A 14100-nucleotide genomic window follows, 5' to 3' on the forward strand; every position below is an offset into this window, starting at 1 on the left:
GCTAACACCATCGGCACCAAAGTAGCTTGAACATTGCCACGGAAGGTCGCCATGACCACTGGTAATAAGTTTATGTTGATACGGCCCCTTCGCTGCGGGAAGACCAATACTCCCAACAGTGCTAATGAAAAAGTGATAGGCCTGAGACTCTCCCACGTCACTTGGTCGCATTAAACTCCCTTGAATATCATTCGTATCTTTCATGGTGCCTAAATCTGTCAAACAGCTGGTCGAGGCTCACCTATCCATCCTCGATACTTCGCAGACTCCTACTATTGGCAAGGACTTAGGCATCCAAGAATCGGTAACAGGGCATAGTAACTGGCAATACTGGCTTTCTTCTGTTGAACAACAGCTCCGTGAAACATATGACTTCTTCCAATGTTGGTATTAACTCACCGTCGGCAAATTTGTACACCACCATAGCCGGATACCAAAATTCTATCAACATGTGAGTGAGTACCTTGTCTGCTTGGATGTTCAACAATGCGGTTAATTCCCCCAGGTGCGTCCGAACCTCATCTCCGTGTTCCCGATGAATATTCTTCCACCACAATTTTAGTTAGTGTGGTGCTCCCATTACCATGCTGATTTCAGGGATGTTTCGGTTGATTTCCATTTTTTGAGGTGGGTAAAAGAATGATGTTTTGGGTAAGTGTTTACTTTGGATCATTAAGTGTCTTGTCAAGTTTGTTTGTCTTTCCATAGAAGTCATGTCATTGGGTGCATGACCCATTGACATTAGGGTGGCTTTCCTAATTGTGTGTCGGTGCCAAGGACCAGACTCACCTAGGGTTTATGCAGTATAACCTATTTTGCTAGAGTAGATTGTTTCCTACCTTTGAATGGGACTGAAGGCTGCGAGAAGTTATGTCAGTTGACATGACAAAGACATTCTTTGAAACTAGAGAGTTTTGAAATGAAGGTTTGGATGGGTGTAAAAGACAACCCTCGCGTGCCATTGTGTGTGATAGTGTACGACCAAGACTCGATCAGGAGAGATATGATGACAGTGTATATATAAAGCAGTAACAGACAAGGGTGTAGTAGCAATAAGAATGATAATTAGAAAGCAAGGTATAAATAAATCTAGATGCCAAATTAGTCTAAGTTTGCTAAGGTCAGAACCTAAGTGTGAATATCCCCAGCAGAGTCGTCATATTGTTGCACCCTATTTTGCACTAGTCAAGACAGGATTCAACTTGTGGTTTCTCTGTTGTTGATGAATGAGAGTCGTCACCTAATATTTAAAGGTATACTAGGGTACCTATTTGATTACTAAGTTACATTTTTTACTGGTCTGCTAACTAGTGAGATTACAGGTAAGGGTTCTAATTCTTCAAAGGGAAAGGTGTTAGGTACCTCTTAAAATCTACCTAAGTAGCTCCATAGGACTTGGACTAATTTTAAGGGATCGGTTATTTATACTATGCTTAATTACCATTAAAAGCACGACTTACTATATACATCTAAGGGAGGGTATATAAAGAGATGTAAGACTTTAAGAGGGATTGTGAATTTCTAAAAAGTCTAGAGATAGACTAAAAGAGTTCTGAAAGTAGTCCATATTTTATAAGGCTTGCAAAATGAGATTAAGTTATAGAAGCAGTTGATTTAGTGAATTGGTGTTTATATAATTCTTAAAGATGTTTTTAATAAAGTGAATCTAAATGTACCTTGATTCTAAAATATGAAGAGAGGCAGTCTTTCAAAAATCCATTTTTTGGGCGATGGCGCTTCGCTGTTTTATAAAATTCTGATTTACCTCTTGTTAGTAAAACTGGTGATTCTTTTCAAATTTTAAGAAAAAGCAAGTGAGTGAGATCAAGGTAATGTTATGAATACATTATAATTACCACAGTGAAGATTAGTTACTAACTAATTACCTTTAATTCCTATATTATTTAAAGCATACCTATGTTTCATGTGATATTAAAGCATGAAGGTAAAGTACATGATCTAATATATGAGTGTTAAATACATGATAACAAAATGCGATAAAACGACAAGGGCAGTAGGTGAAAGTAATGAAGCAGTAAACTAGATTATCGAAGCAATAAATATTAACGAAGGAGGGACGAGGGAAAGAAGACTGGACTCTGGTGGTTGGGCCTCAAGAAGGTCAGCCCAGCAATTGAAAGATACAGCTATAGCTGACTGGACCCTCCAGAAAATGCAACAAGGCTGGTTTAGGACTGAGTTACTTAGGAACTCAGCAGGCCCAAGTGTTTACATTCCTAAAAAAGAAAGAAGGTGATTAGATGTATATTTCATATTTTCAGCATATTCAAACAGGTATGAAATGTATATAGACAAGCGACTGAATAGGAAATTACCAATAATCAAATACTATGGGAAATTATATTAATGTGGTAGTTATACACGGCAAATAATTTACACTGAAAACCGTTCGTTGTCATTAAAAATTAAACCCCTAAATAAACAAATGTGTCAATGAATTAAGGGCTAAGCAAGAGATTCTACTCAAGGTCAATGCCCCGTTTGAATCCCCCGACACTTCAAAGTTCCCAAGGGACTCAAGGCCCAGGGCAATGCTTGTGCTTGGGAGGGCATCCCAACCTAGAGTTAAAATCCACTCTCAAATACCCCTAAACACTAACATCATATTTTGCTTATAGGTTTAAGTGCTAATGAGGCTCTTTCAATGTAAACTAAATGCTATAGCATTACTTACCACAAAAATATACCTTCCCTCCTAACATAAGAACATATAGTCTACATTTGATACCAAATAAAAGAATACATATCAAGTAAGTTTAAAGGTCCGACTTTAGAACACACACAGTACAGGAGCAGAAACATCACAAGCATACTGTTAAAGGTTTGGATATTAGAGAAGAGCACACTCAAAGGAAGGACAAGCTATACAGGGTTCATGCATGCAGCAACACAAAGATATAGATGCTCCTGTCTCTGGCAACCCAACAGAGAACTGATTGGTTTGCTTCTAGAACATGCGTGGTTAATGATACTACTTAGTACTTTAAGGGTCATCAATAAAGATTCAGACGAAATAGTTATGGGTGGCCACCTTTACAGAAGATATTAGAAAAAGGATTGAACTTCCAACGTGACTACAAGTCCACATATTTGAAAATGGAATCCCTAAGAGCTCAATAGAGTTATATCTCTAACAGTATTAACCATAGCAAGTTATCATGTTCAGACAGTATCAACAAAGGACCTCATAAGGTTTAAAGATCAGGTTTAGTTTCAAATTAACAATCGGGAAAGGACTAGGGTGGTTCAGAACAAAGCATGAAATCAGGAATCAAACATGAACATACATTATTCAGTCAGTTATATGAACACTTCAAATGAGGTTATGACTTCATATAGACGGGGGAGCCTTTCATATTACAAGATCAAATTAAACATGTCATGAGGGGAGGAAGTTACAGATAAAGGAAAGTATTATATTAAAAAAAGTTTAACTTAGGCATAAGTCTAGTTTAGTATCTAAATGTGAAGTAGTCATGCTTCAGCTTTTAAAAGTTTTCACTTGATTATAATAGAATAACTAAGTCCTACTTTTTATGGAAGATAACTTAATGATAGATGCATGTAAGCTTCACGAAAAAACAATAGTAGTTCAAAGAGATTAAAGACAGGGAAGTACTATACCAAGTAGGTTTTGAATGGAACATATATTTGAAGATTTTAACTAATCACGAGACAGCGAAACAACCACTTGTCAACTATAACAAAACATGATCATTGCTTGTTTAAGAAGGGAGGATAACATAATCCTAACAGGATGTATACATTAGAGTTATTGGTATTCATGAAAAGAAGAAAGTTCAATTCAAGCAAGACTAGGTCAACAGATGCAACCAATAACTAGATGAGATTATGAGAATATCATAGTGACAACCCGGTGGCTGCTTTCAAAGTTAACAGACACAAGTATAGAGAAGAAAAGCATATAAACACTTAGATTTTCATGCTTAAGTTATATGGTAGATGATATAAACTTAGGAACCTTCAGATTCATCTCAGATATGATTATCATACAATTGACTCGACTATAAGACTAATAGAATACAGGGAAAACAATAGGTAAAGGTGAATGTCACTGCAGAATCATCAATAGAATGCATTGAAGTTTATGTGAGCATGAATGATCAATCAAGGCACATTACTACTTTAATTGTGCAGATTATTTAGACTCAGAAATAAAAGTCATCAAGATTCATATAATAGTTTGATAAATTACTAATTAAAGATTCAAAAAGCAGGACATATGATCATAGAAAACATATTATCACAAATGAAAGATAAACATTTTCATGCTAATGGTAAAAATCATAAGTAAATATTGTTCACACAAAACCAACATCATATTCATAATGTTTATATAAAGTGATTAAAATAGAGACATTAGGAGTGCACTGACCTTTTTGAAGGCATCAGACCAAACGAAGACTCTCTTTGTTGCTTAAGACCCGAAAAACATCAAGTTTGAAGTAGCAACAATACTCAGAAACGAAAAAGAAAAGAATAGTGAGGAACCCTAGGCTTTTGATCTTCAAAGTGCTCTTAAGTGATTGTGTAGAGGATTTTAGTGTTAGGTTGTCGTCTTCGTGAGAACATTAAAGATCTCTATTTATAGTGCCATTTAAGGCTCTTAGGATTTTAGATTCAAATCAGTAGTGGAGAGTGACGCATGGTAGGTGATGATAGCAAATCAAGTGAAATAAAATCTCAAAGATAGAGGTAAATTCATGATAGTTTTTACCTGAGTGGAGAACAGTCGACCACTCAAGGCAAAGAACTAACGGACAAATCCTAAAACTCAGAGGTTACTCTGTTTGACCCTATGGGTACATAATATTCATGATGAAACTCTGAATCGTGCACATGCATGCTCCGATTGTGCAGAGTGAGCGGAGAAACCAGATAATATGAAAGTTTATCAATAAGGTCTAGGGTTTCGAATTGGGGTTTTTGTATTCTAACAACGAGAGTGGAAACTAGGCTCACTAGCTTCATCTCGTAGGGGAAAAGGAGATAAATTTGCAAGTTGATTTGAAAGAACAAAGGAATAGTTTTTCAACCTTATGAGTTGTTTCTAATCTCTTAGATTTTGAGAGCAAAAGGTGTTACTGGCGGGATTTAGGGGGGTGGAGAGACAAAAAGTATTAATCTATGGCTTATTTGAAGCCTTGCATGAATTTGTGCAAGGTTTATTTGCTGGCCATGTCGGTGAGGTTGAGAGAAGTGAGAGAGAAAAGGGAAAGAAGGGCGGCGGGGTCAGAGGGGAAATGATTTAGGGTTAGGGGATTGGGGGTTGGTCTCTGAGGGTTATGGTTGATAGATGGAACATGAGTCGTTGGATCTGTTGATCAATGACCCATATTATTTGGTGATCTTTTATATATATCAACTAGGCAAGGTGCCTAGGTATAGTTTTTATATATATATAAAACTCAAAATAAAATAAAGTGTTAGGAGGTCTTACAAGATGAAAGAAATATACTTTGACGAATACATAATTCCTATTCTCAATGTTGGGCGATGTAATCAACAATGATATCACAAAAAGTAGGATAATAAAGCAGTGAAACTGGTTTATAAAAGCTAGCCATGCTAAATCTTCACAATTGAAGCCTGTATGTAGCCTTTTTTGTTGCAATTTTGACTATCTTCCCTTTGCTGTATCAACTGTGAACATAATAAAACCAGTAATGAATCTTTCAAATTGATTTGCAAACCTGCATCTGCATCTTCCTCAAGTGTGTAACTCCTACGGTCATCCACATAATCTGTAGCAACTTCTATTGCAAAGCCTACTGTCTTGGAACACCCTTGTCTTTCCAGAAGAATATCGTGACTATCCTTACCTCTTCCAATCCTATCCCTTAGTATTATTTGATTGTCATGATTCCTAGTATCCAGTAATACAGTTGCATTCTCACAGTTTCTTGGACAACTATACGTGCTTCTCAATGAGACTAAGTTCTAGCATTTTCGAGCATGTGTGAGCATACACTGTTTGAGCAGGTAGTCGTGTGATCTCCAACAGCCATCTGTTGATGTCAATGGTTGGAACCATTCTTGGGATGTAGAGGTACTGATATTCATTAGGGTGATGTTCCACGATGCATCCAGTGCTCTCAATTTTGAGTTCCAAAATCCCAAGTCATGTCGTAAATTGATCAAGCTTCTGGGCTTTCTTTTTCATATCCCATATTTAGACGTGTGATCGTGTAATCTCCCATAGTAATCTGTGGTAACCATTGATTGGAACCATTCTCAGGATGTAGAACTAATAAGGTGTATTGGTGTTTTGCAACACAATGCACCCATTGTTCCCATATTCGACTGCCAAAATCCCCTATCGATTATCTTTCAGGGCAGAATTTTATATGTTTCCATGCTTATGCCTAGTATTAATACTCCTTCAAGGGAATGGGCATCAACTGCTAACACCACCCTTTGAATTTGTAGCAGATATTAGGACATGGATACAGTAAAGATCCCTGCAAAAAAGAACACAAAGTTAGTATTAAAAAAATCATCATCTCCTCCTCCCTAAGGACTCGAGTATGATGATCTGCAGAAATATATTATTCTGCACAGCTATTCGCATGGCTCCCTGTATGTGATATCAATGCTAATGGGTGCATTATCTTTTTGCATAATACACCCCTTGATCATGTTAACTCTAAACTGCATTCAATCCTCATTGCTTCAAGTAACCATATTTCTCAAGTTGTTTGAAGCCTGCTTCTCCACCTTGTTATCACCTCTCCTCCTAATTTCTTGCTATTTTTACTCTTACATACTGGCATTGTAATTTTTCATTATTCACTATCCTCTTCCCTTAATTATCTATCTCCCAAAAATAGTGAGCCTCAATAGATCCAACATCTAATGCATAATTAGCTAGATGATCAGCCAATCTACTTCCCTCCCTTAATGTATGGGCCACTGTTACGTTGATCCTTGCCATCATTTCCTTAATCTTTTCTACCTGTGTAGTAATGGCCCATGGCATACTCCATTATCCAATTATCACATTTTTGAGCATCATTGAATCAGTGTAAAGCTCAATAACCACATAGGCATTTTTCACACAAAACCTCAAGGCTTCAAAAATTGCGTTTGCTTCAGCTTTAGTATTGGCCCATGGCATACTCCATTATCCAATTATCACATTTTTGAGCATCATTGAATCAGTGTGAAGCTCAATAAGCACATAGGCATTTTTCACACAAGACCTCAAGGCTTCGAAAATTGCGTTTGCTTCAGCTTTAGTATTTGTCCTTTCTTATACCTCCTTTCCACATCTATATATTACATCGCCCTCCTCATTTCGTAGCACAAAACCAATTGAACTTCTTCCAGGATTTTCCATAGATGCCCCATCTGTATTAACCTTTATCCACCCTAGACTTGGACATTCCCACATCACCTTAGTAACCTTCAGTTTAGGTATATAGGCCTCCATTATATTCAGCATTTCTGGCCATTTGTGTGGCATATTTTGCAGGCCTGGCTTTCTAACTCTGACTAAGGATTGCATACTTGTGGAAACCTGATAGATGACTCTACTTATAGATACTGCATCTCCATATTTGTAGATGTTTCTTCTCTTCCATAACTCCAATACAATAACAGTTGGTAATGCTTGCAGAATAGGTTGTAATCTAGGAATCACATCAGCAGTCCAACACTTAGTCACAGCCTGATGAAATGTAATCCCATTCAATGCAATACTTGCATGCCCAAAAAAATATTTCCACACTCTATTAGCAGCATATGATGTAAAGAAGAGATGCTTCCTTGTCTCCTCCTTTGGTTCAGCACAACACCAGCATTTAGAAGCCATTGGGTATCCCACTCTCCTGAAAAAATCATCCAAAAGCAGCTTATTTCTCTACACTTTCCACATATAGAAAGAAATCTTGAAAGGCAGACCTTTCACCCATATTTTCTTGTAAGTATTAGCAGGTTCATTTCTTCTTCTCAAGTATTCCTATGCTGACTTTACACTTAACTCTCCTCCTGTTTCCAGCATCCATTGAGGCTTGTCTATAACATCATGCACCACTAGAGGCTTCATATGTAGAAGAATATGCTCTGCAAATTCTCCTGGCAGTATCTCCAGAATTTTATCTGCATTCCAAGCACTATCATCCATCACATCATACACATTATGGACTGTTTCATCTACTCCAAACTCTGGAGGAACAAGGAAATATAAAGCCCCCAGTCCCGTCTAGTTATCAAACTAAAAAAGAGAGGATCCCATCTTTGGATACCAAGTAATTTGGTGTTCAATCAAATCCCTGCACTCCAATATCTTCTTCCATATCTGAGACCCCGCCCTCCATGGTACTATCACTACATTTAGTTTCTTGCAATATTTCTGACTCATAAAGGCACTCCAGAGGATTGGCTTAGTTTGAAAATTCCACCACAATTTATAGAATAGAGCCTTTGAAACATCATGCAAAGATCTAAAACCAATGCTCCCCGCATCACATGGCATGCACAAATTATTCCAAGAAGCCCAATGTCTAGTACCGCCACCTATAGAACTGCTCCAGAAGAATTAAGCAAAAATCTTGTGCAATTTGTTAATGACATTATTTGGAGGATTAACTAGTGATAGTAAATGAGTGGGCATGCTTTGAAGCACATGAGAGATCAACATTGCTCGACCACCTATGGATAACAATTTACCCTTCCATGCTTGCAGTTTATCCATCACTTTAGTGATCAATCCTTGATCGTAATCCATCTTCCTCCTAGCGTAAAAGATAAGACATCCTAAATACGTAAATGGAAATTCCTGTCTATCAATTCCAGTGATCCTTTCCACCTTTGTAATTACCTCCATGCTAGCAGAATGATGCATATAAATGGCTCATTTACTCTTATTCACCAACTATCCGGATGCAGCTTCATATGCTCTCAAGACCTCCATCACCAATTGTAAAGAAATAGTGCATGAAGAGGAGAAGATAATGGTATAATCCGTATATGATAAGTGATTGATTTTAGGACTCCACTTAGGTAATATAAATCCACAAAAATATGGATTCAAATGCAAAGTATTTAAGCCCCTGGACAATGCTTCAACAGCCAAAATGAATAAAGTCGGCGAGGCTGGATCCCCTTGCTTGACACCTCTAGTTGATTTGAAAAACCATGAGGTTGTCCATTTATGAGTACTAAATACCAATTGTTTGAGACAATTCCAAACACAAGCCCTATGAATCTCTTGCTAAACCCCATCTTCCTTAATACCTTTGTAAAAAATAACCAAGAAAGTCTATCATACGCTTTGGTCATATCAAGCTTAATAACTCCTCAGATATTATGTTAGGAAGCAATCCTACTAACCTCTCATGTATTACCCTTGAGATGATTTTGTTGGTGAATTTTCTAAGGCTTATGGGCCTCATGTCTGAGAATGTTGTCACCTCTTTCTTCTTTGGCAATAAAACCAGATTCGTGTGTGTAACACATTTGGGCAATTCTTTGCCATCGAAATAAGCTCAAACCATATAAAAAATGTCATCCCCAATGATATCCCAGCAATCATGATAAAAACTACCTGTGAATCCATCTGGACCTTCTACACTTTCTCTATTATGACCATAAACAACTATCTTGACCTCCTCTTTAGTTGGCTAGTTGATCAACTCTGCATTCTGTTCCATCTCTATCAATCTCGGTACATGATCAATTATGCCAAATGCTGAAGGGATAGTTGTTTCTGTAAACTGATCCTTGAAAAATCGAACTGCCTCCTCAGCCATTTCATCCTCTTCTTCTATCCAATTTCTAGCACTATTTTGGATCCTTTTGAGGTGGTGTCTTTTCCTTCGACCATTAACCTGTATATGAAAGAACTTAGTGTTTCTATCTCTATCCTTGAACCATTGCATTCCTAACTTATGTATCCAGAATTCTTCTTCAATAGCAAGATATCTGATCATTTCTGCCTGTACCTTTTGTAGTCTTTCTCTATTCTCTTGTGTAGGAAATGCCTCAAATTGAGCTTCATGAACCATCACCACTTCCTCCAAACTAGCTATCTTCTGAAATATATCACCATATGTTGCCCTACTCCAAACTGTCAATGCCTTCTTCAACTTCTTCAGTTTGTGGTTAAACATGATAAATAGATTGGCACTAAAGTTAACATGATAATTCTCCCTCACTAGGTCTTTAAATGTATTATTCTTGATCCAGAAATTGAGAAATCGAAAAGCCTTTTTCACTGGAGCAGTTTCAATGTCACACTTCAAAATCATAGGGCAGTGATCTGATCCTATCTTTGATAGATGTGTGACTTCTAATCCAGGAAAGGTTTGTTGAAATTCCATATTAGCTAAACATCGATCAAGCCTTTTAAAAATGCATTCCTCGTCTGCTATTCTATTCCACCATATGAAGATGCTACCTTTGAAGCCCAAATAACTGAGATTGCAAGTGTTTATGCAATGTCTGAAGTCATCAACCTCATTCAAGGACACAGGCAATCCTCCAAAGTTTTCTTCCTCATCCCATATTATATTAAAATCTCCCCCAACTAGTCATGGGACAGTCATATCTCTTGCCATTGCATATAGTGAATCCCACAATTCAATCCTCTCAATAGCATTACATTTTGCATAGACCAAAGTAAGAGTGAGTTCCACGTGAGTTTCAGTGTGAAACAACCTCAATGTCAACTGCTGCACCATATCGTATAAAATAGTAACTTCAAATACTTCATCAATAAATGCCCATATCTTGTTTGAACATTTGCAATCGCTTGTGCAAAGCCAAATTTCCTTCTATACCTCTACAATTTTCTAGCTTGTTGCATAGGTTCCATGAGTCTAATGAACTCAAAGTGATGATGTCTATTCATTGTGATAAGCCTCTCAAAGGCTTGTTTAGTCTTCACTAACCTATCATTCCAAATAAATGCATTCATTACAAATTAGTTGATTTGGTTAGGGTTCTTCTTGTTTGGACCCCAATTGATGGAACAATTGAGTTATCTTTTGCTGGTTTCTTCCTCCCTTTAGCTATTGATTTAACCTTCTCCATTTGCCTCGGAGAAAGGTCACCTTGCCTGGCCAAATTTTGAAAATTATGGGCAATTATCTCTTCATCAAAGTCCTTGCCTATTATTTCATTGTGTTCCCCTTCCCCTTGATCATCTACGCCTACTGCTTCCAGTATATTAGACTTCTGATGTTTAGGAATCATAGCTTAATCCCCAGTTTTATTATGCTGCTTCCCCTGACTGATTTCTAATGGCACATTGCTTTTATTCTCAGCAGCTGATTGAACCTTAGTCAACTATTTATTTCCAAAAACTGCATTCTCCCTATTCTCATTATTAGCAACTTCAAGAACTGAAACAATCGTTCTAGTTCCACCTGGATCACCTATGTTGACATCAACATCTTTAGGCTTTATAGTAGACATATTAGGATTACCTGCAACCACTTGACTTCCTTTGCTATTAGCAATTGTATTTTGTGTACCATCAGTATTGTTCACATTCTCCTCCTCATTGTTATTGGTAATTACTGCATCTCCATTTACACTTTGTTCCTCTTATTCTACTTCGATATCAAAATCTATTTTAGCTTGCATTCCACTGGAATTTCCCCTTCCTCTGAATCTTCTTCCCTTTGATCAGCCCACATGCTTCCTCCAGACCATTGAATTTTCTTATTGACCTCAAACATATCATTCCTTGCCTCTGCATCAGTATTATTCATCTTGTCTAGATTTCTGGCCAACTATCCTTCCACACGAGTATCTTGGGTTGGAATATCTTGACATGAAGTATTATTAGCTACAACATTACCTTTAAAGGTTCTTTGTACCCATTGAGCTGTTGATTCAACATTTCTAACTTCCTTATTCCTTCTACTATTAGGACTAGAAGTTACCCCATCTATCGCTGCATCAATCCCAGCCGGTGATGGATTAAAAGTAGGAGCTGCTGGATTCAATCTTTTACAATTTCCAGTTGGAATGTTTCTAGGACTACGATTAACATTACATTGATTCCCATCCTTAGTAGGAGAAGGTTTTTCTACTTGAGTTACTTCCTGATCTTCCTCAATGAAAACTAATTGATTTTTCTGCACCTCCCCTTCTTCAACACCTTCTAAAGCTGCAAATTTGTTACGAGTTTGAAACTATTTATCACAAGAATTAGCCACCGGAACCAACTTATTTTCAGTTTTTGCTTGACTGTCTTGCTTAGTCCCAGCTTTACCTCGATTGTCCCTTACATTCTTCCATTGTGCACCTACATTACCAATAACTTTTTCACTAGAAAAAATCATCAACGATGCAGATTCTTTCCCTTTTTCCTTACTGCCTTCAGAAAACACATTCTCAGAATATTGATTCTCAGCAGATTTGTTTGCCATTAGTTTTGGATGCATCCTCCAACACTCGATCATCTCATGACCTTGATGTTTACATTCCTTACAGGACTTGGGCAGGTAATCATACCTAATTGACACCCATTCAGTCCTTACTTCCCCAGTTGCTTCATTCTCAATATCCATACGTACCTTCTTAGCTAAATTTGCTAGAAGATCAACAAGAACTTTCACTCGACTAGTCCTTATTTTATTGATAGTAGCCATGTCAAGATGCAGTGGCTTTCCAACTGTCAAAGCAAGAGAAAATAGGCACTCCTTGACAAAGAAAGTAGGTAACAAATTTGTGAATGAAATCCATGCCATTACTTTTGGTGTTTCTTCTCCGGCCTTGAATTTATCATCATAAATTAGCGTCCTCAACTGATATTCATATTCAGCTTTGTCTTTAACGTAATATACACTTTTGGATGAAAAGTCTATAAAATCTTGCCATAGAGTCAATCGAATCAAAACATGCTTGTCCCTCAAAAACCCACGTTACATTCGCCTTTAATCCCACATTGAGATGGTATAATTCGACGTAACTCCTGGAGCTCAGGCCATCCATATGAGAACTTATATACAACAGCGTACTATAAGCCTTCAAGCACATTCATGCGATCAATGTCTGCCGCAGTAAATTTTACCATGGGTTGTCCTTGTAACAGTGTTGCACGTCGAAGAGGTATGGGTGCGACAGTAGCTTGTGCAGATGCGTTAACTTGCATGGGGCCATTCAACGTGCTAGGTATTAATATTTTTGAAATCTAAGGGTGTATTTACTGGTGGATTGTTGTTCAAAGGCTGGGCAGTGGTAGGGGGAGGCAAACCAATCCCCACAGGAGGTTGGTCGCCGGCCGTAGTGGCCATACGCAGGTTTTTGCCGCAGATTGCCCTAGTGTCGCCCTAATTCTCAAGAGAGAGAAGAGTTTTCCCTAGTGTCGCCCTAGCTTGTGCAGATACGTTAACTTGGATTTTTTAGAAATATTTTAATTGGGAAAATCGAGGGCCGTTAGATCAAAAGAATTTGGATGGTTGAGATTTGATCTCTGGGGGCGGGTATTTAGATTAAAAGGAAAGTCAGGGAATAAATGTGAGTCATTGATCTGAGGAACATACGACTCAAATTCGTTTGTGCTCCTTGTGTGAGTGATGAGGGAGGGTGATGTGGCATGTTGTGATTGATGCAAATGTGAAGGGTTGGATCGCCAACAGGGAAAGAGATCGGTGTTTGGGTTGGGTAATTTTGGACTAGGCTTGAGAAAATAGGCCAAAAATGATTTAAAAAATGGCTATTATGTTTTTTGATTTGGAAATTTCAATTGTGGCCTTTTTATCTTTTAAATATTTTTTTAATTTAATTTAAATAAACTTAATAATTTTAAGTAAATATGGTAAAAATTATAATTACTATATATACTCCTTATTATTCAATTAATTATTTGTAAAAAACTTTGTTTTCCCTAGATCACAACATTAATTTCAAATTTCACATAATGTATATATAAGAATTATTTTAATAATATTAATAATAGTTAATATATTTTTAATTACATAATGTTAATACTACGCGATTAATTTAAAAACTAATACTTGGTTAATTTGTAAAAATACGTATATTTATTACTAGAAAATACTTTGAAAATAGTTATTGTAAATTATTAAGTATAAATAAATTAAT

The 14100-nt window shown here is 37.1% G+C and overlaps 1 protein-coding gene across 1 annotated transcript; it reads right to left on the reverse strand.

The window, feature by feature from the left end:
* Positions 1–9665: 9665 nt before the first annotated feature.
* On the reverse strand, positions 9666–10364 carry LOC142169637 (uncharacterized). Its single transcript, XM_075231527.1, has one exon. The coding sequence runs from the start codon at positions 10362–10364 to the stop codon at positions 9666–9668; it is 699 nt and encodes a 232-aa protein (XP_075087628.1).
* Between the last annotated feature and the right edge of the window lie 3736 nt (positions 10365–14100).

The sequence above is a fragment of the Nicotiana tabacum genome, chromosome 15 (assembly GCF_000715075.1).
Source record: "Nicotiana tabacum cultivar K326 chromosome 15, ASM71507v2, whole genome shotgun sequence".
NCBI lineage: Eukaryota > Viridiplantae > Streptophyta > Magnoliopsida > Solanales > Solanaceae > Nicotiana > Nicotiana tabacum.